Below are 27,705 nucleotides of genomic sequence, written 5' to 3'. Positions count from 1 at the left end.
AAACAAATGTTTACTAGAATAAAACGCTCTTTGTGGCAAACGGCGACAAGAACGAGGAAGATAATACCCAGCAAGTAGTATATTAGCAGTTGTCTCAGTTCGCCAGTGTGTCCAGTCCCTCTCCATTTGATCAAATCACCCACGGAGGTAAAATTAGATGATGATGGACTCTGGGCAAATTGGCTGCTGGCACTCGTGTGAATAGAATTGTCGGTTAACGCCACTTACGCCATCTATCGGAGTGTATCTCTCCTGGGCAGAAAATAACATGTCTCGTTTACTACTGGGACTACCTGCGGTTGCTAATCACAGATATCCTTACTTTGTGAACATAAGGCTTTTCCTGAGATGCAACTTTTCCTTGTTGTTAAAAAGCCTGCCGCAAATGTCAAAGTGGCAGAATAAACAAGGTAGGTATACAGAGGCTTGAAAGGCCCCACGCACATGCGATCAAGTGGTAATGGACTGCTCACAGGTAGGATACTGACAAGCGTTGGGATTCGATCAGGTTTAAATTGACCCTCGAAGACTGATTGGACTGTTTTGAAACTTGTGCTTTTGCGGTGTGGACTAATCTCCAACATTAAATTGCCTGGTGTTTGAGTTAGGCTTATACTAATTAGTCCATATCTACCTTGAACAAAGTTCTGTTCATGCAAACTTCCCACTAGCTGCGAATGCTTCTTCAATCTTTCCGTCTCCTTCTTTTTCGACTTCTCATTACTGATTCTCATAACCTCAAATTTCCGTTCAGCCTCCTTCCTCCACTGCTCTTCAGCCTTTTTGGCACGCTGTTCATCCTTATGTTCTAGCCAGGCCGTATATCCGGGGCGTGGCTTTTCGCTCTTGAGCCCACTTTTCAACATCACGCCAAGAGTTTCGTAACGACATGCATCCCAGACCCTTTGAGCCACATGAGGTTTCTTTTCATCGGGGTCCTGAGGGTCCAGCTTGGTGTAAGGATTAGGGTCTCCCACTTGAACCGTGAACGCTGTGCGCGGACTTGGAGTCTTGGGACTTGGCAGGCCGCGGCGGCACGAGGACCACCCGGGTGTCCATCATCCGCACTGGCGGCAATTGACGTCGGAGCGCTCAGGACCGTCGCGCTGAGAGCGAGCATGGCCAAGAGCTGAGAGAGTGTGGAGATATGCATTTTGAATGCTTTGAAAGCGACTCAATATTAAACTTGGTATAGTCGGCACTGAAGGGCAAGGCAGCTCACGAAGGATCGTGGAGAGATGGGAGGTTAAAAGCAATATTAAGAGAAAGGATGGTTATCAATCAAAGCCCACGAGGAAAAGGAAGGCGAGTACCCAACGTGGAAGGAGGTATACGGTTTTCTTATGTACTCGCTTTAAGCTTGAAATAGAGGTACCTTTGACAGAGCATTCAGTCGTAATTAACTCCCTAGTCGCAGAAATAAATCTTCCGCACAACTGCGACAAGTATGTGATGTAGAGGCAGATTTAGTACCACAGTAGCGTAAGCAGCCTAAACCCTGGCGCGGCAGAGTAAATAATAGGGCATAGCAAGGAATTGTGGCGTACGATCATGGATTCTTTTAATCGGTAAGACACGCGACCGCACCAACGTGAGATAACGGCCACGCCGTACTAGAAATGCACAAGATGTCCCCCAGGTAGCGGAAACGCTAAAATCCGTTGGATCTGGGATTTAACATGGCGATGTAATCAATTTTAAGGACTTTGAAGATATTTGCGTCTACGTTGTATGGCCAAATATCTGTAAATACGGAAACACAGCCCCTGAATAGCTTAATAGCATGACTCTCGGACGCGGCCACTCCGATTGGGCACAAGTTGCCAGTGTACTTGATAAAACGCACAAGACTTATGATTAGAATTATTTAAAATAAAATACCGGGGTAATTGGTGATATGTCTAGGCACCATTTTACATACAATAATCCGGGGATTATTCAGATTGGCTTAGGGTATATAACTCTTAGGTGGGAACGTGGGGTTATAATTATTGGTAAATCGGTTGATACGGTATTCACTAACTTAGTAGATTAAAGTTAAAGCTACATTTATAGTAACATATCTCTAGAACAGCAAATGTCTTTTCAACACAACTAGAATGCCGGCATGCTAATCGTCTTCAATAGAGGCCTGTTTCTGATAGTACTCCAATTTTCTCAAATCCCACTGTCGTCGATACAAGCAAATCCCGCTTGTATCATACTAACCGTGATATCCTTCTTGCGTTCATCCTTTGCAGTGACTTGTCCTCCCGAGCTGTTGAAAACCAACGTTAGTAAACGCTTGAGCTGCAGTGGAAATGAGGAAAAGCCGACAAGACTATAAAGCTTACCACAGGCCGGGGTTGGGACAACAGTCTTTGATGATTTTATCACAGGCATCTGCAAGCACAGCATTGGTTGTCTCCCGGCTAAACGCAAAGAACTCCAGGTTCGCAAAGCAAGCTTGAGCGCTGGCGTCAAGGTCAAAGTTGGCGTCCTCGGAAAATATGACATTGTCCTCGTTGGGGGTGACGCGCATGGCTGCCACAAGGTCAACGGCGTCATCTTTGCGAAAGGTGCCGCTACCGCCAGTGAAGCACGTGGTTTTATTATCATCGGCGGAAAGTGCTGGGCCAGCCGCGGCTAGAATAGTAAAGATGGTGTAAAGAATAGTACGCTGCATTTTGGCCGGCCTAGCAGGTTTTGGTACTGGGAATAAGTGTACAAGATTGTGTGTGAATGATAGAATTGAAGTCTGACGGAACAAAGCAACTTTGCCAAGTGTTTATATTCAATAAAATATTCTAAGTTTTTAAAGTTAAACCCCTTTTTTGATAAAACGTTGATCAGTTTCACCTTTGCATATCTTACGTTTAAATGGACTTCCAACGACTGTATCAGAGGGTGGATCGGTTAGAGACCAAATATCGCACACTGGAACGCTCTCAAAAATAACGTTTTCGCCAGCGAGCTCTCCGGGCCGAGATATCCGGAAGGAGATTATACAAATGCCTTTGGGCTAAACCTCTTCAGGTCGCAATTTTCATCAAGTACTCTGCGATAGTCTTCATTTTGCATTTTTTAGTTTAAAAAAAGCATTACTCGTTCACTAAACACATGACAGGACAAGGAAACTCCCTCAAGCCCACCTTTTATATCATGAAGATATTTTGTAGAATGTATTAACTTGTTTACAAATATATCAAGTAAAATGCAAATATGCAAGGCAATATTGATTGGAAACGATTTACACACCACCCGCTAGATTCGATCCATGTTCAGATGCTTTGAGTCGAGTACAAATGCAGGATACGATTTAATGACCTTACCCGGGAGATTAAACAAATACAACAGATGAACACAATGTACTCACAGAGTCAGCTGACGGGGCTAATCCTTGTCCTTGGGGCACAGGTGTACTCTTTTCTCTCCGTCTATCATGGCCAACCTGGCAAAGTACTATCAGTAACTTGTGATTCAGGAGAAATATACTGGGGATAGAAGAGAACTGGAAAAGAGGCAGCAATCATCGGCTCCGAGGAAGAAAAACAGAAGGACAGGTTAGTTTTGACCATGCATGAGCCGCCACCGTATCGCGAGAGTTGAGGCTCTCTTGCCCGGCTGGGCGTATTCGGCGGCGCCCAGCACGCAGCCAATGGCGTTGCAAAGGGCGGCGGTGTCGGAGTCATCCATCTCATTATTCGTAATAGAGCCCGCCTCGGAGGCCATGACGCGTCACTCTAATAAAAGATTGATGGTTCTGGACAGCGACACGGCCATGTCGGCTGCCATGATGTGCGACGTCTCGGGAATCTCGATGGACTCTAGCCCGTCCTGGTCGCAACACGCCACCTCTTCGGCCCAAGATACTGTCGAACTTTTCTATGGCATCACAAGGGTGTTATCCTCCCATGCCCAGACAGCTTTCCCAGCACGCCAACCAAAGTCAGCAGACCACTGGATCCAAAAGGTGCTTATACCCGCGCGTGTCTAAAATCACATGTAATTGGCAAATTCGAAGATTTCAGGTCGTTTTAGGGCGGTCAATCAAGTGCATCATAACTTTTGCATAGTTTCTTTTGCCCCCAAATTGTGACTGCATTCTTGTAATTCTGACACAGTCAGTGTTAGTTGCTTCATAAACACCCAAAAACTCTGTAAAAGCTCAGAGACACCAGACTCAAGCATAGGTATCCTCGGGCAACTTCAACCCATCATGGATCGAGGCGCTCATCAGCCGTCCGCCGTCCACCGTCAGCATCGCGCAGTTGGTGAACCCTCCCGCCGCGCTAGACAACATGATCACCGGACCTACAATCTCCTCGGGCCTGCCCGGTCGTCCCGCAGTGGAGCGCATCGAGGCCTTGGCCGCCACCTCACCCATGCCCCATCCGTGCTTGTCTTCTTCGCCCGACGACTGGCCCGTCATTTCCGATGGGAAGACACCCGGACAGATGGTGTTGACGCGTATTTTCATTCTAAAGATAGGGGGTTGAGAAAAATGTGTCAGATGGGTTTGCACCAGGTAGGTAGGTAGTCATGTGCTGAGGGGCGAGACTCACGGGTGGAGACGGCCGGCGAGCAGCTTGCCGGTTTGCACAGCTGTGCGTTGTTTACACTGAATCAGAGCACTGACGGCCAAATCGTTTTCAGCCTACTTGGATATGACAAGCACTTACCAGCTGCCTTGGAAATGCTATAAGTTGGAAGGCCGAGCACCCTTTGGATCGATAGGCCTGCGATGGATGAGATGATGACGACGTTGGGGTCAACTGCTTTGCGGAGCAGCGGGACGCAGAAAGCAGTCATGAAATAGACGCCGTTGACATTGACTGTGATATGGTCGGTATTAGCTGACTGGGTAAGTGGTAGGGATTTGTTATGTAAATTTTCTTGCAGATTATGAGACATACTGGAATTGGATATGTTAAAATCCTCACTACCGCCGCTGTTAGTGTCATCTGGCCAAAGGGGGCTGAGTCGATGGCAGACAGACTTACTCGTCAACACCGTTGAGGAGAAGGTTCTCAACATCGTCAGCTATGATAGTATTACAGTATTAGTCCCGTCACTCCAAAGCTGTGAGCTGCAATCAAATTAGTCAATAGAGTTTCTCACGATTGTACGGAACTGGGTATGGTAAGCGACGTGCATAATGTAACCCTGGTCGCAAGAGGTCAGGTATCTAACGGTGTACGGCATCTATACTAAGCTTAATTGAGTCTCCTGTCCGCTATCCCCTTAGTCTTCCTCGGATCTAATAGTCCGGTCTGCAAACACTTTATAATAGTGCATGATCTCCAGATCTGCAAAGCACCACGGTGATCGATTACAAGTTGACCTTTGTGCAACTCCAGATTGTCTCCGTCCCGCCTGCCGCTTTTCTAGACCCCCACCAGTCCATCTTGGCACCAGTCTTTTTACAAGTCAGGTCAGCGCGACAAGTCAAGAAAAAAAAAGCACCAAGGAGAAAGAACAAGAAAAACAAGAAGAAAAAGACGCGACTAACTTTAGGCCCCCAAATCCCATCGACATCCAAACCCCCCTCTGCCCGCTGCGCCTTCTTCACCGCGGCGGTGGTCTTGGGGCCAAAGTCGCCGTCGACGTCCAGCCCGGCCGCGTAGCAGCGGTTCAGCGCCGTCTGGAGCGTCGAGACGCCCGCGCCCAGGGCCGAGTCCTTGAGGATGCAGCTGCCGCCGCCGCTGATGGCCGGGTACTTGGCCACGAGGCCGTTGGCGCGGCCCTGGACGTTCTTGGACGTGTTGCAGTAGCCGTCCGCTCGGGGGAGAAGCTCGGATGGGAGTGCGGCTGCGGAGAGGGCGAGAGTGGCCCCGACGAGGAAGCTGGCGGGATACATCGTGGAGGTGTTGGCCTGTGGACGAGATTTACGGGTTGGCGGCTTTCATCGGAATTCGGCGATTTCTTGATCAGATAGCTCGGCTGGGCTGATCAAAGATAAAAAACACTTCCGATTGAGCAACTACGAGGTAAGATTTATAGTTGTTTCTTCGCGGCAGCATGCGATAATCTTGATTATAGCATGCCCATATCGAACGGGTACTGGATCCCATGAATCCAATAGTGGCATGGAAATTCCTCACAGCTGAGACAGCATAGTACTGGCCGAATCACCACAGAAGCCTGGAGCAGACATGGATCTCGTGTAAGGTACCCGGTCAACTTCTCCTTTGGGTAAGCCCTGCGATACACTTGGGCCGTTCCGCTCTAGTGCTGACTTGTTAACACTCAAAATAGATTGCTGCACCCTATATTGCCCGTTTGCGCAGGTACAACAGTCTCATGCAGGTCCTGATTGCTAACGATGCTAAAGGCGCATGCCGGTCCTTAGAGGGACCGACCTCGATCTAGACCCTCAAAGACCCTCAAAGACACTCCTTTTTCTTTTGCTTCTTTTTTTTTCGGGACAGGAGGACCCTCACGCTGCCAGCTGAAAACGGAGAATAAGCTCCAGCTGAACTTGAGTTTTAAGCGTGGCGATTGGCATTTCTTAATTCTACTACAGTCAAAATGATGATGGGAGAATTTAGTCGTGAATGGTGTTTCCCGTTGAAAGCCGGTCAATCAAGTTGGCAGTAAAACGACGAGATCCAGAACAGGGATCACAGCTACCGCGAGGAGAAATAAACTTTGACGCCGGCGCGGGAGACAAAAGCTAGCTAGGTCGGCTACACAAGTGGCGCGGAGCACGATCCGAACAGAGGCGCGATCTTCGCCCCCCCCCCCCCCCCCCCCCCTTTTTCCAAGCCGAATTCCCACTAGAGTAGTCTCGACGGCTAACGCCGCTTCCTTCACTTAGACCCAACGCGTTTTCGATTTCTGTTGCTGGGCAGCTTTCGAATTTAACCATCTGCAAGAGCGAAAGAGATCTGAGATGGTATCGCCCACTTAATCGGTTGGCGTTGGGGGAGGCTTTTGTCCGCGGTTCTTTCGCGATGGGGGAGAACTAGGCCCTAGGACCTCACGTTGTACCTATTACTATTAGCTGGTCTGGGCGACATATTCTTCCAATGACGAAAGGGCGCCGTCTTGCTTGCTGGCGATTTACTGCGGTGGATGTTGCCACGAGCTGCAAACGGTTGATTTTCCAACGGCTGGATTTAGCTGCCAGATCGGGGTGCTTGGGTCAAAAGGACCCTTTGATGCTCGGTGAGTTTGCTCCGATAGGGCAGCTGAAAGATCACGATGACCAAGATGATTCCGTGGAGTATATGTTTTGCTCAGCTGGGCTTCACTGGTCAACTATGGCCTCTGAATATAAAAGAGGCAGTGGCCTTGCGTCGATATATCCATGTTTGTCGGGTTTTGTTTGTTGCCAAACTATACTCATCTCCAGACCGGTTGAACATGTTCTCCGGTCGATTTCGAAAGATCGATATCAACCTAGCAAAAGCATCTTTACCCTTCTAGCTCCTATACTATTCCGTCTATCTTGTTCAATATCCACACGTCCAACATGCTTCGCCTCGTGTTCACCATATACCTCCTCCTCTTGTGCCAAGTCCTCGCTCACTGGGACACCAGTGCGTGGGGTCATGGCTGGAGGGAAAGAAACCACAGCAGCAACGGCTGGGGTGGCTGGAGAGGATGGGCGAGCCCGCGGATTACGCAGGGAAAGGCGAGTCTGGACACAGGATCCCTGGACGAGAGTCCCATGACGTTGAGCCCGCAAGAAATAACCGTTCAACAGGATGCTGCGCAGACAATCAGCCCTCAGGAAGCTGCCGTACCAGTTGTTGCTACCCAGGATGACAGCCTCAAGGCGCGGGATGCTCAAGCTCAAAGGCCAACGGCTGTCCCTCCGCCAAAAGACGATAAATGGGAAGGCGGCTTCTGGGGACCCGGCAGCTGGTGGAGAGGCCTTCCGTGGGGAAGGGGAAGGCGTGGCAGATTCGGCCGGCCAGAAGATGATAGCCAGCCAACGGAGACGTCACAAACCGCTGCGGATTCTCTTCCACTCTCTGCCAATACCTCAAGCATCGCCACCACTCAGCTTGCCAATTCTACAGCAACTGTTACTGAAACGGCAGAAACCTCATTAGCTTCGACATTGGACCAAGAGCCCGAACCTACCACTCTGATAGTCGATGAGAACGCCAAGGAAGAGTTCAGCACTGTTATCGACAATGTCGACCAGGATTCGTCCGGCCTGTCCAGCAAAGAGCGTCGAGCCCTCGGCCTGATAGTCACCCCAGTAGTCGCCCTCCCCGGCGTGACCCTGACTGCCAGCGTGGGACTGGCAGTCCAGACCTCTTCCGGCCAGCTACCTGTCAGCGTGGGTCTCTGCATCGGTCTGAACCAGCCCGTCGGGTGCCCCGGAGTCTCCGCGCCGACGTCTGCTTCTACCACTTCTCGCACCACAACCCTTGCAGTCGTGCAGTCACTGGCGACACCAGCCCTAGTTTCGTCCGTCGCCACGCCGGTCTTGAGCGCTAGCATCGTGACCACGACCCGCCTGACCAGCGTTGTTGCCCAGATCGGCACGCAGACGGTCACAGTCCCGGCCATCATTGCCAGCCAGTCTCTCGTGGCCCCTACGTCGAGCGCGTCGCTGGCGTTGGGCGGGATCGGCCTACCGCCTCTGCCCACGCTGACACTCGCCGTGTCGTCCCAGGTGAACGCCGTCTCCAGCGTGCTCTCGGGTGAGGTCTCGGTGGCGACTGCGCTCCTAGGCGGCCTGACCGGGCTGTTTCCCGTGGCAGCGCCGACCTCGGCGGTCAGCTTGCAAGTCCCCGTGATATCAGGCCACCTCTCGTCCGCAACCTCGCTGCTGGGCGGCCTGTCGACGCTCGCTCCCCTGGCCGTCAGCTCCCAGCTCTCCCAGATCTCCGGCCACCTGTCCTCGGCCACGTCTCTCCTCGGGGTCTTGACCTCCTCCGCCGTCGTGCCGCTGCCCACCGCCAACCCGTCGCTGCTCGCCAGCCTGGTCAGCTCACAGGTGTCGGAGCTCTCGGCCCGCATCTCCACGGCCAACTCCATCCTCGCCTCCCAGGCCCTGCCTACAAACCTGCTCCCCACGGCCGTGGTCCCGTCGCTGTCCGCCGCCACGTCCCTGGTCGGCGGCCTGACCTCCCTCGCTGCGCCCGTGACCATCGCCACCGCGCTGCCCGTCAACCCCACGAGTCTCGCGGCGGCCTTGAGCTCGCAACTGGGCAGCCTTTCTCTGCAGCTGTCGTCTGCGAGCTCGCTGCTTGGCGTGGTCACCTCCGCCGCAGCGGCCGTTCCCACCGCGACGGCCCTGCTTGGTGGCGGCATCGGTGGCATCGGCGATGGCCTAGGAGGGATCTTGTCGTCGGCTGCGTCCGCCGTGGGCGGGATCGTCTCTGGTGGCGCCAGTGTCGTTCCGACCGCCGCTGTGGTGCCTGGTGTCTCTGGGCTTGTGTCGCTGGGAGCATCACTGGGGAGCGGAACCCTCTCTGTCGGGGCCAATATTCTGCCGACTGGGCTTTCGGTATCGGGGGTTCCTGTGGTTGTGCCCTCGGGAACGCCCGTGCTGGGTGCTACTGCTGTTATCGGGGGCAGCATCGTCCCGACTGGCATCTCCATCTCCGGGGTCGGCGTGCTGCCTGTCGCTACATCGATATCGTTGGAAGGAGGTGGCATCGTCCCGACCGGTGTCTCTGTTCCAGGAGTTGGAGTAGTGTCTGTGGCAACCTCGCTGCTGGGTGCTGGTGGCAGCATAGTCCCAACTGGGGTCTCCATCTCCGGAATTGGAGTGGTGCCCGTCGCTACCTCGCTGGTGGCTAATGTCCTCCCCACCGGCTTGTCCGTCTCTGGCACTCTAGGAGTTGTTCCAACTGGAGAGCCGCAGGTAGGCACCACTGGCGCTGTCGGGGGCAATATTATCCCAACTGCCATCTCGGTGCCTGGACTCGGTGCTTTGCCGGTGGTCACCTCGTTGGTCGGGGGCAGCGTCGTTCCAGTTGGGGTGTCTGTCACTGGAGTTGGTGTCTTGCCTGTTGCCACGACAGTGGTTTCAGGTAATGTCATTCCGACCGCGGTATCGATTCCCGGACTCGGTCCCGTCCCTATTGCCACCTCACTGCTCGGGGACATTGTCCCAACCGGAATTCCGCAGTCCGGACTCTCCGAGGTGCTGTCTGTTGCAACATCGCTACTGGGCGGCCTGACCTCCAGCGGGGCTGGTATCCTGCCCACCGCCACACCACAGGCTGGTATCCCAGGCATAATCTCTTCTTTGAACTCGCAGCTGGGAAGCCTCACATCTCTCGTCGCTGCACTGCCAACGAACGAGCCTGCCGTTTCCGGGTTGGTGTCATCTGTAGCTTCACAGATTGCCAGCTTGACGTCGGTCGTTAACAATCTTCCCGTAGAGACGGCTGGCGCTGGGGTTCCTGCGGTCGGTCTCCCGGGTACCTTGTCGCTGGGTGGCCTCACCTCAGCTGGTGTCAGCGGGGTTCCAACTGCTGGAGTGCTCCCCTCTGGCGTGCCTGATGTTATCTCTTTGGCAACATCGCTTTTGGGTGGCCTGCCCTCTGGTGGCATCAACCCGGTGCCCACCGGAACAGGACTGCCACTGCCTGATGCCTCTGGTATCTTGTCTTTGGCGACGTCTCTGCTTGGCGGTCTGCCTTCTGGTGGTGTAGGAGCTCTCCCAACTGTCACGCCCTTGCCAGGTCTCCCAACCGATGTCAACCTCCCAATTTCTGATGCCACCCAGGTACTGTCGTCATTGACATCTCTGCTTGGAGGTCTGACGCTACCGGGTGGCGGCCTTGCCCTGCCGACAGGAACATCTCAGCCCGACGTCTCAGGCATCCTATCAGCAGCGACGTCCCTTCTTGGCGGTGTAACCTCTGCCGGCGGCGTGGCTCTGCCGACAGCCACGGACATCTCGTTCGTTCCTGTGGGCCAGATCAACTCGCAGCTGTCTGGCATCTCTGGACTTTTGTCTTCGGCTACGTCCATCATCGCGGGCATTACCGCTTCCGGTGGCCTCGCCCTGCCCACCGAAGGCCCGCTCCCAAGCGATGCTGCCGGCCAGATCGGCTCGCAGATTGCAGTAATCTCTGGCATTCTCTCCTCGGCCACCTCCCTGGTCGGAGCTCTCCCAACTGGCAGCGCCGACCTGCCCACCGGAACACTTCCACTGGTGATTCCAACGGCGGAAATCGGCTCGCAGATTTCCGAAATCTCCCAGTTCTTGTCGTCTGCTACAGCTGTGGTAGGCGCCGTGCCAGTTGCCAGCATTGTTTCAAACGTTGGCGGTGGTGCTTTACCGACAGATTTACCGGCTCCTGCTGTCTCGTCGCTTCTTTCTGCTGCAACGTCCCTCCTGGGAGACCTGAGCGGCGCCGCCACCACGCTCCAAGTCACACTGCCCGACGGAGTCATACAGACCGTCACAGGCCTCGTGAACTCTCAGGTTGCCACCATCACCACGGACATCCTGGGTTTGCCGACCGTCTTGACCACGACGCAAGATCTCAACGCACAACTGTCAAACATCTTGTCAGCGGCCACGTCGCTCCTTGGAGAGGCTCCGGTTCCCAATCCGACAGCAGGGGTTACGCCTTTGGACGGGACGTTGCAGAGTTTGACTAGCCAGCTGGGCTCACTGGTGGCGACAGTTACCACGGAAATTGCTGGTCTTCCCACCACTTTGACAACCCTCGACCTCCCGACCGGCCAGGTTCTTGACCCTCCGGGCGTGGCATCCCTGATCAGCTCGCTGCTTGGAGGCTCCGGCCCTATTCCGACATCTTTGACACTTCCAGGCGGGATAGTCGAGACCCTTACCGGTCAATTGGATTCACTGGTAGCGACAGTCACCACGCAAATCTCTGGCTTGCCCACCACTTTGACGGCCCTCAACATCCCGACCGGCCAGGTTCTTGACCCTTCAGGCGTGGCATCCCTGATCAGTTCATTGCTTGGCGAACCTGTTCCTATTCCGACATCTGTTACCCTTCCAGGGGGAATCGTCGAAACCCTCACCGGTCAGTTGGACTCACTAATAGCTACAGTCACCACGCAGATCGCTGGCCTGCCCACCACTCTGACGGCCCTCAACCTACCGACTGGTCAAGTTGTTGATCCTTCAGGCGTGGAATCTCTGATTAGCGCATTGCTCGGAGGCTCTGGCCCCATTCCGACATCCCTTGTCACGCTTCCGGGTGGAATAGTCGAGACCCTTACTGGTGATTTGGGCTCGCTGGTCGGCACGGTCACAACCGACATTGGCGGTATACCCACAACCCTGACGGTCAACCTACCCAACGTGGAGATTCCCAACCCGTCCGGGGCTCTATCTTCGTTGGGCTCGCTCCTTGGCAATCTGGGGTCTCCTCTGCCAACCTCGGTGGTCACCTTGGCGGATGGCACGGTTTCAACGCTCACGGCAGTAGCGGGTCTTCCCATCCCCACCCTGACGGCGGTCATCTCAGGGGTTCCGACGACTCTGGCACCGATCAGTCTCCCCACCAACCTACCGCTCGACCCTACACAGGTCCTATCAGCAGCCACCTCGCTGCTTGATAGCTTGAACTCTGCCTCTGTTATTCCGGGTGGTCCGATCCAGAGCCTCACCAGCCAACTCAGCTCGCTCCTGGTCGCAGCAACCAGCCAGCTCTCCGCCCTGCCGACGAGCGTGCCGGCGGTCAACCCCGGGCCGATATTTGCGCCGCCCAACATCGCAGAGCTCTCGTCCCTCGTCTCGTCGCTGCTCAGCAACTGGTATCCAGCCACGGCCATCCCCAGCGGCGTCATCGACAGCTTCGTCACCAAGCTGCTGCCTCTTTTCGGCCCGGGCCTGCTGACGCCGGCCACGACGACGGGGATCCTCCTCCCGACCGGCTTGGCGCCCATCCCTTCGCAGGTCTCGTCGCTCGTCACGTCCATCCTCGCAGACGTCGCCTCGGCCACCGGCGTGCCCAGCAGCGCCGTCCAGAGCATCATCAGCGAGCTGGGCCCGGCGTTGAGTTCGGTGGCGTCTCAGACGCTGCCGCTGCCCACGGCCGTCCCTACACTAGCCCTTCCGACAAGTCTCCCGCCCGTCGACCCGTCGGCAATTGCATCTGCCGTCTCGTCCGTCGTGAGCGGCTTGCCGCTGGCCACGGGAGTTTTCACCCTACCCGACGGCACGGTCCAGACCGTGACGGGGCTTGTCAACCCGCCCCTTGCAACCGTCACAACGGCGATCGGAGGTGTTCCGACAACATTGACCATCGGCGGCCTGCCGGGCATCGTATCCTCGGTCGGGTCGTTGGTCGAGAGCCTGACTGCCCTCCCGCCGCTGGCTACTAGCTTGACGACACTTCCTAATGGCGTGGTCGAGACGGTCACAGGCTTACTGGGCAGCTTGACTGATGGCGGCGCCCTGCCGATAGCAACGGGAGTGGTAACTCTCCCCGGCGGAATTGTTACCACTGTGACTGGTGTTATTAACAGCGCCGTTGGTGGGCTTCCACCGCTGGCTACTAGCGTAACGACACTTCCCAATGGTGTGGTCGAAACGGTTACAGGTCTACTGGGTAGCTTAACTGGTAGCGGCGGCCTGCCGGTTGCAACAGGAGTGGTGACCCTCCCTGGAGGAGTTGTTACCACTGTCACTGGTGTCATCAACAGCGCCGTTGGTGGACTTCCACCAGTGGCAACCGGATTGACCACGCTCCCTGGTGGTGTTGTCGAGACGGTTACTGGCCTGCTCGGTACTGTGACCGGTACTAGCGGGCTGCCGATAGCAACTGGAGTAGTAACCCTCCCTGGCGGAATCGTTACCACTGTTACCGGTATTGTCAACACCGCAGTTGGTGGGCTTCCGCCAGTGGCCACCGGATTGACCACACTTCCTAATGGTGTTGTCGAAACCGTTACTGGTCTACTCGGCAGTGTCACGGGTACTGGTGGTCTGCCCATCGCAACCGGATTGGTGACTCTTGGTGATGGCACCGTCAACACGGTCACCGGCATTATCAACAGCGCAATTAGTGGCATCCTGCCAATAGCAACCGGATTGACAACACTATCCGATGGCACCGTCGGTACAGTAACTGGCATTATTGGAAGCGCCGGTACTGGCGTCTTGCCAGCAGCGACCGGAGTGTTCACCCTTCCTGACGGCACTGCTCAGACCATCACAGGCCTACTGGGCAGCTTGACCGGCAGCATATTGCCAATTGCGACGGGCGTGGCTACTCTTGCAGACGGCACTGTCAACACGGTGACCGGAGTCATTGGTGGCGCAGGGACTGGTCTTCCGCCCGTAGTAACCGGAACAGTTACCCTTGCCGACGGCAACGTCCAGACGATCACGGGTGCGCTTGGCAGTTTGACTACTGGCTTGCCGCCCTTGGCTACGAGCTTGGTCACCCTTCCTGGTGGTGTTGTTCAAACAGTTAGCAACCTGGTCGGTAGTCAGGGTGCAATCCCGACCGCGGTGACCGGCGTCGTCACCCTTCCTGGTGGTGTCGTTCAAACGATCAGCAGCCTGGTCGGTAGTCAGGGTGCTATTCCGACCGTGGTCACTGGCGTCGTTACTCTCCCTGGTGGTATTGTTCAAACAGTTAGCAGCCTGGTCGGTAGTCTGGGTGCAATCCCAACCGCGGTGACAGGCCTGACGACCCTTCCCGACGGCTCCGTGCAAACCCTCACCAACCTGGGCGGCAGTCTTGGCTCAGCCCTACCCGGAGTGACAGGCCTGACGACTCTTCCCGGCGGCGCCGTGCAGACCCTCACGGGCCTGTTGAGCTCACAGATCAACGCAGTCCCTACGGGCGTCGCCACCGTGCCAGGGCGGCCCGCCAATGTCATCTCCGGCCTTTTGGAAGCCATCAACGCAATCATCAACGCCATCAGCGCGCTCCTGTCCAGCCCCGGGGGCTTGAGGGATCTGCCCAGCAACGAGGTTTCCAGGATCATTGGAGCAGCTACTTCGCTCATCGGTGGTCTCACGGGCGTTTTCCCCGCGCCGACGGCCGTGACCACCACGCTGCCCGGCGGCGGAATCCAGACCTTGACCGGCGGCGTGGTTACAAACGTCGCCAGCGTCACCACCGCCATAGGCGGGTTACCCACCACGTTGGTGACCAGCCAGATCTTGAGTCTTGGGGTGCCCAACTCGAACCTCCCCGGGGCCGTGGCATCCGTGACTTCGTTCCTAGCTAGCCTGGCTTCGGAGCTGCCCACGCCAACCGCCTTGACAACCCTCGCCAACGGAGCAGTAGAAACAGTCAGCAATGTGATCGTCACGCAGATCGCCACGGTGACGACGCAAGTCTCCGGATTGCCCACCACGTTGGTCACGAGCCAGGTTATCAGCCTCCCGCCTGCAAACACCAACCTCCAGTCGGCGATTGCATCCGCGACTTCTTTGCTGGGTGATTTGACTACAAACCTGCCATCGGCAACAGCCATCACGACGCTGGCGGACGGCAGCCTCCAGACCTTGACTGGTGGACTCCTCACGCAGATTGCCACCCTCACCACCCAGGTCTCCGGCCTTCCCACCACGCTAGTCACCAGCCAGATCATCAACCTGCCCATTCCCAGCCAGACGCTGGATTTCACCAGCCTCCTATCCTCTGTAAACTCGCAGCTGGTGAGCTTGACAGCAAACCTGCCACTGCCGACAGCAACCGTCACCACCCTCCCCGACGGAACGGCGCAGACCGTCGCCGGAAGCATCATCACCCAGATTGGCGTCGTCACGACCCAGATCTCCGGAGTGCCTACGACCATTCCCACCACCCAGCTGTTGACCGTGCCGTTGTCGAGCGTCCCGGCGCTCGTCGCATCGGCCACGTCGTTGCTGGGTAGTCTCACTGCCATTCAGCCGTTGCCGACGAGCGTGACTACGCTGCCCAACGGAGTCGTCAGCACGCTAACCGGTGTTGTCGGGGCGCTACCGACGCAGGTAGCTACTCTCACAACTGTTGTCAATGGCGTGCCGACAACCATCACGTCCGCGCTCCCGGGGTTGGTCAGCTCCTTGACTTCGCTTCTGGGCTCCCAGGCGACCGGGTTGCCCGCTACGCTCACGACTGTGATCAATGGCGTGCCGACGACAATTGTCAATTCAGGGCTCCCGAGTTTGGTCAGTTCTCTGACGGCGACGGCCTTGCCTGCGACAGTTACCACTGTGGTCAATGGCGTGCCGACCACAATTGTGAACTCAGGAATTCCCGGCGTCATCAATTCTTTGACGTCCCTTGTCGGGTCCCAGGCTACAGCCCTGCCCGCTACGCTCACCACGGTGATCAACGGGTTGCCGACCACAATCGTAAATTCAGGGCTTCCGAGTTTGGTCAATTCTCTGACGGCGACGGCCCTGCCTGCGACACTTACCACTTTGATCAACGGAGTCCCAACTACAATTGTTAATTCGGGGATTCCCGGCGGTGTCAATTCTTTGACCTCCCTCGTGGGCTCGCAGGCCACAGCCCTGCCTACGACAGTTACCACTGTGATCAACGGAGTCCCAACTACAATTGTTAATTCGGGGATTCCCGGCGGTGTCAATTCTCTGACTTCGCTTGTCGGGTCACAGGCCACGGCTCTACCCGCAACACTCACCACGGTGATCAACGGAGTCCCAACTACAATTTTGAACTCAGGGGTTCCCGGCGCCATCAATTCCTTGACCTCACTTGTGGGTTCACAGGCAACTGCGTTGCCAGCTACGCTCACCACGGTGATCAACGGAGTCCCAACTACAATTGTAAATTCAGGGGTTCCCGGTGTCATCAATTCATTGACCTCGCTCGTGGGCTCACAGGCGACCGGTTTGCCTGCAACAATCACTACTATAATCAACGGTGTGCCGACTACAATTGTAAATTCAGGGGTTCCCGGCGCCATCAATTCCTTAACCTCACTTGTGGGTTCACAGGCAACTGCGTTGCCAGCTACGCTCACCACTGTAATCAACGGGTTACCGACTACAATCGTGAATTCAGGGGTTCCCGGTATCATCAATTCCTTAACCTCACTTGTGGGTTCACAGGCGACCGGCTTACCTGCAACATTCACCACTGTCATTAACGGGTTACCGACTACAATCGTGAATTCAGGAGTTCCCGGCGCCATCAATTCCTTGACCTCACTTGTGGGTTCACAGGCAACTGCGTTGCCAGCTACGCTCACCACGGTGATCAACGGAGTCCCAACTACAATTGTAAATTCAGGGGTTCCCGGTGTCATCAATTCATTGACCTCGCTCGTGGGCTCACAGGCGACCGGTTTGCCTGCAACAATCACTACTATAATCAACGGTGTGCCGACTACAATTGTGAACTCAGGAATTCCCGGCGTAATCACTTCATTGACCTCCCTCGTGGGCTCACAGGCAACCGGTCTGCCTGCAACACTCACCACTGTGATCAACGGCGTGCCCACAACAGTGGTGTTGCCACAGGGATCCGGAGCCCTTGGTGGCGCTACTTCTCTGCTTGGTCCGGGAGTTTCCCAGTTCGCTACCATCACCACCCTCATCAACGGCTTACCAACCACCCTGACCTCGCTCCTGGGCGCTCAGGCCACCGCCATACCTACGACCTTGACCAGTGTGGTCAATGGCGTGCCTACAATACTGACAACTCAGCTACCTACTCCAATCCCCTCGCTGACATCCGCGGTCGGGTCTCAAGTCACTGGTTTGGCAGCCACTCTGGTCAGCGTGGTCAGCGGTGTGCCTACAACAATCACGACACAACTGGCCGTCCCAGTCGGGTCCTTGACATCAGCCGTGGGTTCGCAAGCCACTGGACTGGCGGCGACGCTGACCACGCTCGTAAACGGTGTACCCACAACAATTACTTCTCAACTGCCGGGGGTTGTTGGATCGTTGACATCCCTCGCCTCACAAGCTACGGCGGTCGCTGGTGCAACAACCATAGCCTCGGGTGGCCCCAGCGCTCTCCCAACGCAGGCGCAGGGCGGCATCCTAGATATCCTCTCGTCGCTCCTCGGCTCTGGCGGGTCAGGACCGGCGACTCTGACAGCCATCATCAACGGTCAGCCCACGACCTTGACTCTGAACCCCACCGGGGCCATCCCCTCCACGCTCTTGACAGGCGGGTCTGGTTCTCTGCCCACAAACCTGCCCGGCTCCATAAGTTTGGATCCGAATGCTGGAGCACCAGTCAGTACAGTGACCGCGGCCGTCACAAATGTAGTCTCGGGTGTGACGCAGATAGGAGTCACGACGCAGACAATCCTCGCCTCTGGTTCGGGCCTACCCACGGGACTGACCACGCAGCTCTCAGGCCTCCCGACGGGCGGCACGGGGCTGCCCCTCCCAACCTCCACGGGTGGAGTTGGCGTCCCGCCGCTCGGAGGCCTACCGTCAGGCGTCATCCCTGTGGTGTCGTCTATTGTCACCCAGATATCTGGCCTGCCGGTGACTTTGGTGTCCACCGTGATCCCGACCCTGGCGCAACCCACAGGCCAGGCGCCCTCTTTGTCTCTTCCAGGAACCGGGAGCGGTGGAGTGCTTCCAACTTCAATCATTAGCGCCGTGGTCACCCAGATATCTGGAGTCCCGGTCACCTTGACCTCTGGCCTCCAGGGCTTGCCGTTGCCGACCACTCTTGTCACCTCTCTGCTGTCCAGCTTACCAGGCCAGTCGGGCATTCCTGGAGCAAGCGGTCTGCCGGGACAACTGTCGTCCCTTACAGCCATTGTCAACCCGACTTCTGTCATTGGAGGTCTTCCCGGCACTTCGGCGGTTGTTCTACCGGGAGGTCAGCCCCAACCCAGCGGGTCTGGCCAGCTCCCCGGGCCCGGTCAGGTTGGGCCACCAAAGGTAATGACTGAACCAGACTTCCTTTACTCTTTTTCCGCACATCATCCGACTTATACTGACAAACAAAACCTTTCCTCTGTATAGGTCTGTTCCAACTCAGGGCTCGAACTCCTGCAAACCATCGTCCCCATCAGCGGCCTCGGCTCATGGGTGGCCAGCGGCACGGCGGGATTCGTCAATACGGGCTCCGACCCTGCATTCCCATTCATCAGCAGCAGCAGCAGATATCTGTACGTCCCCCCCCCCCCCCAAATCTACCACACCCAATCTTTCCCGCAAGAAACACAGGCTAATCCCCAACCCTCTCCTCGCCCAACAGACGTCTCGTATCCACTTCAGGCGGCACATGCTCCCTCTCCCAGCCCATCACCCGCGCCATCGTCGCCGACACGCTCACCATCTCGTTCGAGTGGGCCTTTTTGGGCTCCGCGACCGGCTGCACCCTGTACGCGACGGCGGGCGTGCACAGCAGCTGCGTCAAGCCGTCGTTCAGCGGCGAGCGGGGCACGCAGGCCGTCACTTTCTCGACGGCCGGGTTGGGCGTCAGCGTCGCCTCGGTCGGGCAGCTGGTCAACTTTTCCTTGTCTTGTGCCGCGGGGGCTGGGTCTGGCGCTATCAAGATTGAGAATTTGAGTCTTAGGGCTTGTTAAAAGCGTTTTGTTTATCTTCTTTTTTTTTCTTTCCTTTTTGAGTTTTCTTTGTTGTCACGTTCAAAATTATATTGTATTTATTTCAGCAACCTGCACAAATATATTAGCAAAACATATCTACAGATGACTTACATACGTTCATATGATGGGCGCCTCAGACCTTATATTCCCATCTCACAACAGTGAGACGAATATCGTTGTTCTATCGAGCACGCATCCAAAACGACCTGGATCTCACTTGTGGGACTTTGGGTGGCATTTAGACGTGCCCTGCGACGGCACAGCTGTTCTGCCAGACCCGTGGCAGCCATCGGATTCAAGCATGGACACTTGTTCTTTCCGAGTGGCAGACTAACAAGGCAGTCTGGCTTCTACTAGGGGCGGTTGCGTTTGCAAAAGGGGTAGTTTCGGACTTGACACCGTTTCTTCAACAATGTTCTTTGTTTTTTTTCTTTCTTTCTTTTTCCCCGAAGGTGTTGGCATCTGTGGCCATTTTCAGCTCAAAACAAGTAACGATGCAAAGAGCTCAATAATGATTTATTTGATCGGGGACTGTTCCCATCTTAGCAACATGGACATCATTTGAGATAAAAATAATCGTAAGCAAGAGAACACGTACAAGACGTGTCCAGCCAACTTACGTAGTTATTTAAGCTTCCATGCGACGCTGGCGCCTAAACAAAGCCCCAGGTGCATGCTAGCTGGTAGTGTATCCATACATCCTCAATCATGATCTATCGTGTCGACATATGATATCTTTCGGGACCAAATTACGCCATGCCCAAATATCCCACCATCGCCGCAGCACCAACCGCCAAGCCCGCAGAAACACCATTCCTCCCCGCGGCACCCGTATTTGAAGGCACCACGGCGCTCTAGCTCGCCGTACCCGTAGCGGAAGAAGTCGCATTCGTGACCCTCGTGGCGGTTGCTCTGGCGGCGCTCGCGGCGCTCCGACAGGAAGAGCCCTGGCTCCTGGCCATCTCGGCCGCGGCCCCTGCGACGCTCAGCCAAGCCTCGGAGCACTGCGGAGGCGTCTCGGTGAGCCACTTGGTGGCGTTCTTGTTGCTGTCCAGAAAGCTCTCCATGCTGGACTGCCAGGCATCCTCCATCGACGACAGCGCCGTCGGCAGCACCGCGGTGCCGTAGGCGCAGACAAAGTCCGTCGTGGCCGTGCGCCTCAGCTCGTCGTAAAAGTCGTCCACGGCGGACGGGTACGGCGGCGCGCCCGGCGCTGTCAGCATGGAGCTGTAGAGCGAGCTGTAGGAGCTCGCGCAGGCGGACTGCGAATCCTGCGTCGCGCTGGGGCTGGTCCCGGCCTCACTGGTGGTGGCTTGCTGGCGCGCGATCAGGTTGGCCATGCCGGCGGCTGCTGCGGCTGGTGGTTGCGCCGCCGCTGCGAGGGCTGGCAAGGCGAGGATTACTGCGCTGGACTTCATGATTGTGTTTGGTGGGGAGACCTCTGCGGTTGTCTGATTGTCTTGTTGCGAGCTGAGGAATGAGCCAAGAGACCAAGCAGTCGTTGTTGATAACAAGAGCTGTTGCGAAATTTATAATTGAGATTCGCGTCCTTGGTACAATTTTGTTTACAAGGGTTACAAGTGCCCAATCGACAATTTTTCTACTTTATGGTGCTCTCCCATATGAGGAAGTGGACGTTACGCGTTTCACGACCAGGGTGTAATTCAGCTAAGACGGGCTGCTAACCAAGCGAAGCTTGACCGGATTTAACATTGGTGGATCGCGCTTGTCAAGACGTCAGCGTCGCATTTTGTACGGAGAAATTCCTATTTGCCCAATCTGCTCCACTAATCCCCCCGACGAACCTATCTGGGCGTGACCTCTTGACCTTTTGACTGCTGCCTACAACACGGTGGCAGTGCATCGCTAAATTACATAGCCACAGTGCCCTGCAGCGCAACCCCCAACCGCAGGACGGGTAAATGGCCGATAATTACAACTTGTGGGCGCAACTTACCCAATGTGGCATGTCAAAACCTGACAGCCATTAAGAACACGAGAGAGTGCAGGGCGACGTGTGCGAAAACAATAAAGCAATCGGTCTCGGCTTCCACAGCTCAAGTTCAGACAGGTGACCAGCCAGTTTTGTGCCGACAAGCCGGGACGCAACCTCCACCCAAAAGAAAAACAAAACAGACTGCAAATAACCAATTCCTCCAGCCTTTGCTTCAGGCGGTCGGAGACAAATGCTATTTGCAAAGACGACCGTCGAAATCCTGGCCCTCTGGACAGCACAAAAACCCAACCTCCCTGTTGCCCGCAATGTCGTGGCCGCCCCCGCAGCAAGCAAAGCCTGTGTCCTTGGGGCCTTTTAGAGACTGCGCCAGACTACAGCATGCTGCATACTTGTTGTCGGCGCTCGTGACGAGGTAATACCCGTCGTTGGGGTCGCACGTAAATTTCATACGCCCTGGTTTGCCGTCCTCTTTCCAGGATAACGTTGCGTACCCCCTGTTCGGCACCCCCCCTGTTCGGCACCCTGAAAATCTAACAACGAAATGCCTACTTTTATAAACTGATTTAAATATAAAATTATCAACGGACAAAAATACAATCGTTTTCACGCTTCTCCGGTTCATTAACCTCTTCTTCATCAGCTAAAGGTTCCAAATTTTCTATATCATTTTCCTGCAATCCAATAATGTTCTGTTTGTTAACCAAAAGCTCGTTTGGATCCGGAACCACCCTCCTCCTTTTAACCGGCCGTATTGCCTCCAGTTGTGCTTCCAATAAGCTGATTTTTTGCTGGGCGCTAGCCAAAAGGGTATCTTTGGCTTCGAAGCTTTTTTGGACTTTTGCAAATAAAAGACGTGAAGTAGCGTTGGTTTTGTTGGATTGGGAAAGTTTTTGCAGTTGAAGTCGGATATCTCGGGTCGTTTTAGGGGTTTTCCAAATAAGTAAAGACGGGTCGTTAATTTTTTGGGCTGGGCTTTCCGGTGTTTTATCCCTTTGCAAACCGTTGTTTTTATCTTTTATAACGTTGGCGTTGCTATTTTCTAACAAAAAAGGGCTTAAAAGTGGTTTAACCAAGTTTACCGGCCATAACCCCGTTGTACGCCAACCAGATTGAATGGTTTTTGCTATAAATGCTTTTAATCTGGCTTTTCGATAACAAAGTAGGAAATTTCGTTTTCCAATAACTGTTGAACAGCAAAATTGGCTAACAAATCCAAGTTGACGTCGATAAGCTTCTTTTAACGGCCCAAAAACCGATAGATCCAATGGTTGAAGAACGTGTGACGAATGAGGGGGTAAATATAGGAGTTGAATATTATTTTGCAAGCAAAGAAGCATAAATTCGTCCGTTATATGTGATCCATGGCCATCCAAAACTAATAACCGCTTTTCAGGGGTTAAAGGTTGGGTATACGGAATAAACACCTTTTTTAACCATTCGATAGCCGTTTGGTTATTTGTCCACCCGTTTTCGGTTGCATGAAATTGCCAATTATCGAAAGGGCTTAAATCCGTGGGAAACCATTGTTGTTGTACGTTTTTTCCCTTAAATATAACGAGGGGAGGGAGGGCAACGCCCGTAGCCGATATACATTCGATTATAGTCGTCCAACCACGCGTTCCGGGCTCTTTTCGTTGCAACGGCCGGATCCCGTTAAGCCCTAATACTAGGCCATTAGATCCTTTGCCTTCCATTATACCGGTTTCGTCCATATTCCAACGGTTTTCCGGTTTAATAGCGTTAATAACCGGGTTCGTAATATAAAGCCACCAAGATTTAATTACCTCCGTAGTAGCGCCATTAACCCGGGCTTTATCTATTCGACGGGGCCTTTGGGTTTTAAGGATTGGATAACGAGCCAAAAAACGAGTTATCCAACGTTTTCCAAGGCCTTTTGTCTCTCCGGCGGCTTGAAGAATTCGTTCGGCAAAAAAGCGTAATTCTTGATGCGTTGGCGGAAGCCCTAAAGCTGTTTGGGTAAGTACCCAATCAGCCAAATGCTTTTCCTGTTCCGTGGAAAGCCTTTGAAAAGGGCTTTGTGCTTTTTTATAAGGTTGAGAACCTTTAAGTCGACTTTGAAGTGTAGACCTAGGTATTCCCCATTTTCGGGAGGTTTTTGCAATTGGATTGCCATTATTGACGTCGTTAATTGCAGATATAAGCTGTTTTTCAGTATATTGCTTCATTGGAAAATGGAGAATTAAAATCAGAAAAAAGTAAATCCAAAAGTGACAGATTCATCGAGATATTTATAATAGAAGTTGGAGGATAAAAATAAAAGTGTTGTTATTTTTGGGTGCCGAACAGGGGGGGTGCCGAACAGGGGGTACGCAACGTTAGTACACCCTCGTCACGATGTAGGTTTGCCTTTTTACTTCTCGGATCCGAATGAAACTTTACGACACTCTGGCATCAGTGGCATCAGTGGCATATGGGCTTGCATGTTCCAAGGTTTCCATCGGGGTTAGTGTAAGATGGAAAAGAACTGTTGTTTTATGACAGCTTGAGTTGTCAAGCAACCCTCTGACCAGCCCCTTGATACCACAACAGCATTCCGATATAAAAGGGTGCTAAATTCCCTCCAAACATCATTATCCAATCCCACAGCATCGCCATCCTCCCCCATCAAAGCCAAGCAGCCCTCATCTCAAGACTTCCAATTATTCCACTTCCTTCCATCATCCTACTCCTAACACCGTCATCATGAAGAGCGTCACCGCCATCCAGCTCGTTTCCATGCTCCTTGCGGCACCCCTGGGCATCAACGCCTACAAGGTCGAGGTCATGAAGGTGGAAAACGCCAAGTTCCAGAACGAAAACACAATCACCTACCGGGAGCCCGGGAAGCCCGGTCGCGTCACCTGGGGATGCGACCCCAATGACGGCGACCACCTCGCTCTCAGCGCCGACCAGACCTACGCCACCTGCTGCAACAAGCCCAATTCCGTCCTGGCCGGGTCCGCCGCCACCGAGTTCCACTGCTGTAGTGGCGACGAAGATGTTGCCCTCGACGCCGAGGGTGCCTACGGCTGCTGCCCCGCCGGCCAGATCTTTGGCGGCGCGTGCAAGGAGCTCTGCAAGAATGGAAAGGAGTTCGACGCCGATGGCAACTGCGTCTGCCCCAAGGGCGAGGAGGTGCAACCGGATGGTAACTGCGGAGTGACCCGCAAGCCTGACGTGGACAACGGCGACAAGCCTGCTTGCAAGTCTGGCCTGGAGACCGGTAAGTAACATGGGCAGCCATCTTTTGTCTCGTTGCAAATCTGCCACTGCGACCGGTATACTAACCCATCCCACCACCGTCCTTCAGGCAAATGCTACCAGTTCAAGGGCAAGGAGAGCGGCAAGCTCCTCGCCTATGTCAACAACCAGTACTCCGAGACGGCTCGAGCCAAGAACGTCTTCCCGGGCAAGTTCCTGTTCTGCCTGGACGAGACCTGCAAGGCCGGCATCCCCGTGAACCCCAGCAACCAGATCTACATCAAGGACCTCCACGGGCCCACCCGCGCGCAGACCGGCCAGTGGCTCGACGGAGCCGTCAACGGCGCGCACATTGGCAAGACCCCCGAGTTTGCCAAGGCCGGATCCTTCTCCATCTCAAAGTGGACCTGCGGCACCTACTGCCTGTCGGGCTTCATCCACGGCCTCGACATCGCCTGCCCCACCACGGACCCGTCCATCAGCTTCTACACCAACGGCGACGCCGAGGCCTGCGTGCCCTTTGAGCTCATCGAGGTCCCCTGCGACATCAGGGACGATGCCAACAACTGCCTGTGGGACCTGCCCGCCAAGAAGTGCTAAAGGGCTGCTTCTGACTTTTGAGACATGAGTAAAAGGGGCGGCTGGAAGGGGGTGTTTATTTGTTTTTCTGACAGAGAAGGTCTTGGGGACGGCTGAGGGGAGATGGACGAATGGACGAAGGGTTCTTGTGTCAAAAGAAAAACATTGACGCGAAGGGAAGTTTGCCGATGTCGCGACTTCTAGGCACCATGCTTTCATTTTCTCTCGCGCTGCAATTTCAAGCCCCACAACCAAATACCTCATGGGACTTACAAGTGTAGACACAGGGCAATGCGTGCACAGGTCTCAGAGAATACTGTTGGTGCACAAAAAAGCCATATTGCATTTGGTTTTGTAATGATAATTACTTGGACAGTAGTCAGATACTCCCTAATCGAAGGTTTGATCTAGCACAAATCTGGTCGTTTACTTGGTGACTACTAGTGCTGGTTGCTTGCTCGAATACTTTTTTATCACGTTTATTTGCAACTGAACGCATGTTGTAGCTCGGCGCCAAAACTGGGGTTATCCGTCATGTTCCTTGCCCAGATATGGCCGCTCCAATCGCAAATGGTAGCCCCCCCTGCCACCATTACTTTAACCACAAAACTTTGCTAAATGTGACTCTTATAGTCTGCTTCAGGGATATATTTTATGTATTAGACGTGCGAGAGCATGTATCGGGTTCGTCCCACTGGCGCCACCCCTTGTTCACAGTCCGAGGTCCAGGTAATTGCTATCACCCTTTTGGGCAGGAGATGCGTTTTGAATGGGGAAAAAAGGAGTACAACAAATACAAAATTAGCAAAATAAGTAGTCATAGTTTGATTCAAATAGAAGTTGGCTGCTATAACTTTCAGGGATCTGCTTGTTCGAAAAATAAATTGGCGGTAGTTTTATTACCCAGAGTGCTGATAGGCCTTTCGTAGATCGATCGATCAACAAAGCGTCGTTACGGGTAAAGGTGGTATATCTGTACATCTTTATGAATCTACCTAGATTCGAGGTTCTGAACGTCTTTCCTCCTTCTACCCATAGTCAGGACCGGCCGGGTCACGTGTTTGATGCACGTGAGTCATCACTTGAATGGATAAATTGAATGCATGAACCTCTATTTCAAATCATTGGGAATAATCGCCGTGGTATTCGAGCAAATGCAAGGATTATTGCTAAAAAACCAGATATAGTTAATCGTTAGCACCTTTGACAAAATACACTGTTCCGAAACCAAGGAAATAAATATGCATAAGGTGAAAACTTGCCCATTAGTGCAAAAGCCGTTGCTAGAATGCTGTGCTTTGCAATCATTTGGGCAGGTAGAGCCGACGGGGCAAAGTGTGGCGCAAGCTGCTCCACCATCTCTGTAGGGAAAATAGGAAACTCCCGCTTATCAGCATCTAAATCATATCAATCATTCTAGTATTATGCAAGTAAGGGGTGGGGACATACATGATGAGACAGCGCGACTTTTGGTCGGTGCTCGCTGGACAATTGACAGGTGTCGTACTCGCACACAGGGAGTTGGAGATTGGTAACTTGGTTTTGGCAGCTGTACCCTTACCCACTGCAGCTACCAGAGCGGGCAGGATTGCGAAAAGGGCCAGGGAAAACTGCATTTCGAAGGTAATAAGTTTTTGTAACAAAAGTGAGGTTGCTAAATTTATACTATAAAGGGCAACTTTTGGAAAACGGAGTATAAGAAGAGTTTGAATGGGAATAAAAATAAAAGTGAGCAGGGAAACCAAAGATCAATGTAGAATTTAAAAGGGGGTAAATTCCTTTAGCGTAAATTCCTTTTATTTGCCTCGTGTGATTCCTCTTTAAAATAGAAAAATTAAATATGAAACTAGCCCACACTGTTAGAATTCAGTATGAAAATGTCCACTGCAACGGAAATTGAACTGCTCATTAGTTTCAATTACGTTTCATTTTCCGCACTTGATTTTATTTATCTGTCATATCCCGAAATACAAAACAGGCTGAGGGCCTGATCATCTCGCTTGTAATTTGTTCCCTAAAACCCCAAAAGAGTATGAAAGCCGGAACCTTGGCCCAAATAGGCCACGTTATCGGGCCAAAATTCGCCAAAATCCCACTTGCCGGGCTCCTTTATTGTTTAAATTCTTTTTGTCCTCGTAATTAACTTTTGCGTTTGGATAACCCATGTGGTTAAACTATAACGGACGTAAGCCTTTTCTTTTTCCTCATTTCGTCACTCACGTTAATGCCCCTTATGACCCACACCTGACTCACCCGGTCCCGACTACGGGTATAAGGAGGAAAGACGTTCAGGAGCTCGAACCTAGATGGTTTCATTGAACAGACAACAATATACTACCTTTACTCGTCATAACGTTTTGTTGATCGATCGATTTACGAAACGCCTATCAACGCAACTGGTAATATTATTTCGCAAACTTATAAACAAAAATAAAATAACGTGGTTCATCAGGACCCCGGACATATCAGGACCCCGGACATTTTTCAACCCAGTTTCATCCTTTATTTTCCACACGTGTTCTTTCCCCCAACAG

General features: G+C 53.7%; 7 protein-coding genes across 7 annotated transcripts; 2 read left to right on the top strand and 5 right to left on the bottom strand.

The window, feature by feature from the left end:
- Positions 1-2,110: 2,110 nt before the first annotated feature.
- Positions 2,111-2,665, bottom strand: MGG_10021 (uncharacterized protein; the record flags this gene model as incomplete). Its single annotated transcript, XM_003717436.1, has 3 exons — positions 2,111-2,167; positions 2,245-2,257; positions 2,334-2,665. 3 exons carry the CDS (start codon positions 2,663-2,665, stop codon positions 2,111-2,113), a joined length of 402 nt encoding a protein of 133 aa, XP_003717484.1.
- Positions 2,666-4,162: 1,497 nt separating this feature from the next.
- Positions 4,163-5,839, bottom strand: MGG_10023 (uncharacterized protein; the record flags this gene model as incomplete). The annotated part of the gene is made up of 6 exons (XM_003717435.1): positions 4,163-4,460; positions 4,545-4,584; positions 4,662-4,814; positions 4,983-5,022; positions 5,101-5,145; positions 5,492-5,839. 6 exons carry the CDS (start codon positions 5,837-5,839, stop codon positions 4,163-4,165), a joined length of 924 nt encoding a protein of 307 aa, XP_003717483.1.
- Positions 5,840-7,456: 1,617 nt separating this feature from the next.
- Positions 7,457-19,413, top strand: MGG_13607 (uncharacterized protein; the record flags this gene model as incomplete). Its single annotated transcript, XM_003717434.1, has 3 exons — positions 7,457-18,763; positions 18,848-18,993; positions 19,083-19,413. The coding sequence occupies 3 exons, from the start codon at positions 7,457-7,459 to the stop codon at positions 19,411-19,413; spliced, it is 11,784 nt and encodes a 3,927-aa protein (XP_003717482.1).
- Positions 19,414-19,798: 385 nt separating this feature from the next.
- MGG_10024 (uncharacterized protein) lies at positions 19,799-21,092 on the bottom strand. Its single transcript, XM_003717433.1, has one exon. It carries the CDS (start codon positions 20,850-20,852, stop codon positions 20,289-20,291), a length of 564 nt encoding a protein of 187 aa, XP_003717481.1. The 5' UTR covers positions 20,853-21,092; the 3' UTR covers positions 19,799-20,288.
- A 531-nt stretch (positions 21,093-21,623) lies between these two features.
- Positions 21,624-21,977, bottom strand: MGG_17245 (uncharacterized protein; the record flags this gene model as incomplete). Its single annotated transcript, XM_003717432.1, has 1 exon — positions 21,624-21,977. The coding sequence occupies exon 1, from the start codon at positions 21,837-21,839 to the stop codon at positions 21,624-21,626; it is 216 nt and encodes a 71-aa protein (XP_003717480.1). The 5' UTR covers positions 21,840-21,977.
- Positions 21,978-24,094: 2,117 nt separating this feature from the next.
- MGG_10026 (cystein rich protein) lies at positions 24,095-25,192 on the top strand (the record flags this gene model as incomplete). Its single annotated transcript, XM_003717431.1, has 2 exons — positions 24,095-24,614; positions 24,702-25,192. 2 exons carry the CDS (start codon positions 24,095-24,097, stop codon positions 25,190-25,192), a joined length of 1,011 nt encoding a protein of 336 aa, XP_003717479.1.
- Positions 25,193-26,282: 1,090 nt separating this feature from the next.
- Positions 26,283-26,787, bottom strand: MGG_17244 (uncharacterized protein; the record flags this gene model as incomplete). The annotated part of the gene is made up of 2 exons (XM_003717430.1): positions 26,283-26,340; positions 26,621-26,787. The coding sequence occupies 2 exons, from the start codon at positions 26,785-26,787 to the stop codon at positions 26,283-26,285; spliced, it is 225 nt and encodes a 74-aa protein (XP_003717478.1).
- Positions 26,788-27,705: the final 918 nt, after the last annotated feature.

Source organism: Pyricularia oryzae, chromosome 4 (genome assembly GCF_000002495.2).
Source record: "Pyricularia oryzae 70-15 chromosome 4, whole genome shotgun sequence".
NCBI classification, from domain to species: Eukaryota; Fungi; Ascomycota; class Sordariomycetes; order Magnaporthales; family Pyriculariaceae; genus Pyricularia; species Pyricularia oryzae.
The sequence above is the reverse complement of the archived record's forward strand: the minus strand, read 5'-3'. Positions and strand labels throughout refer to the sequence as shown.

Coding starts and splice junctions, on each gene's coding strand:
- MGG_10024 (XM_003717433.1), bottom strand. CDS start 20,852: ATGAAGTCCAGCGCAGTAATCCTCGCCTTGCCAGCCCTCGCAGCGGCG.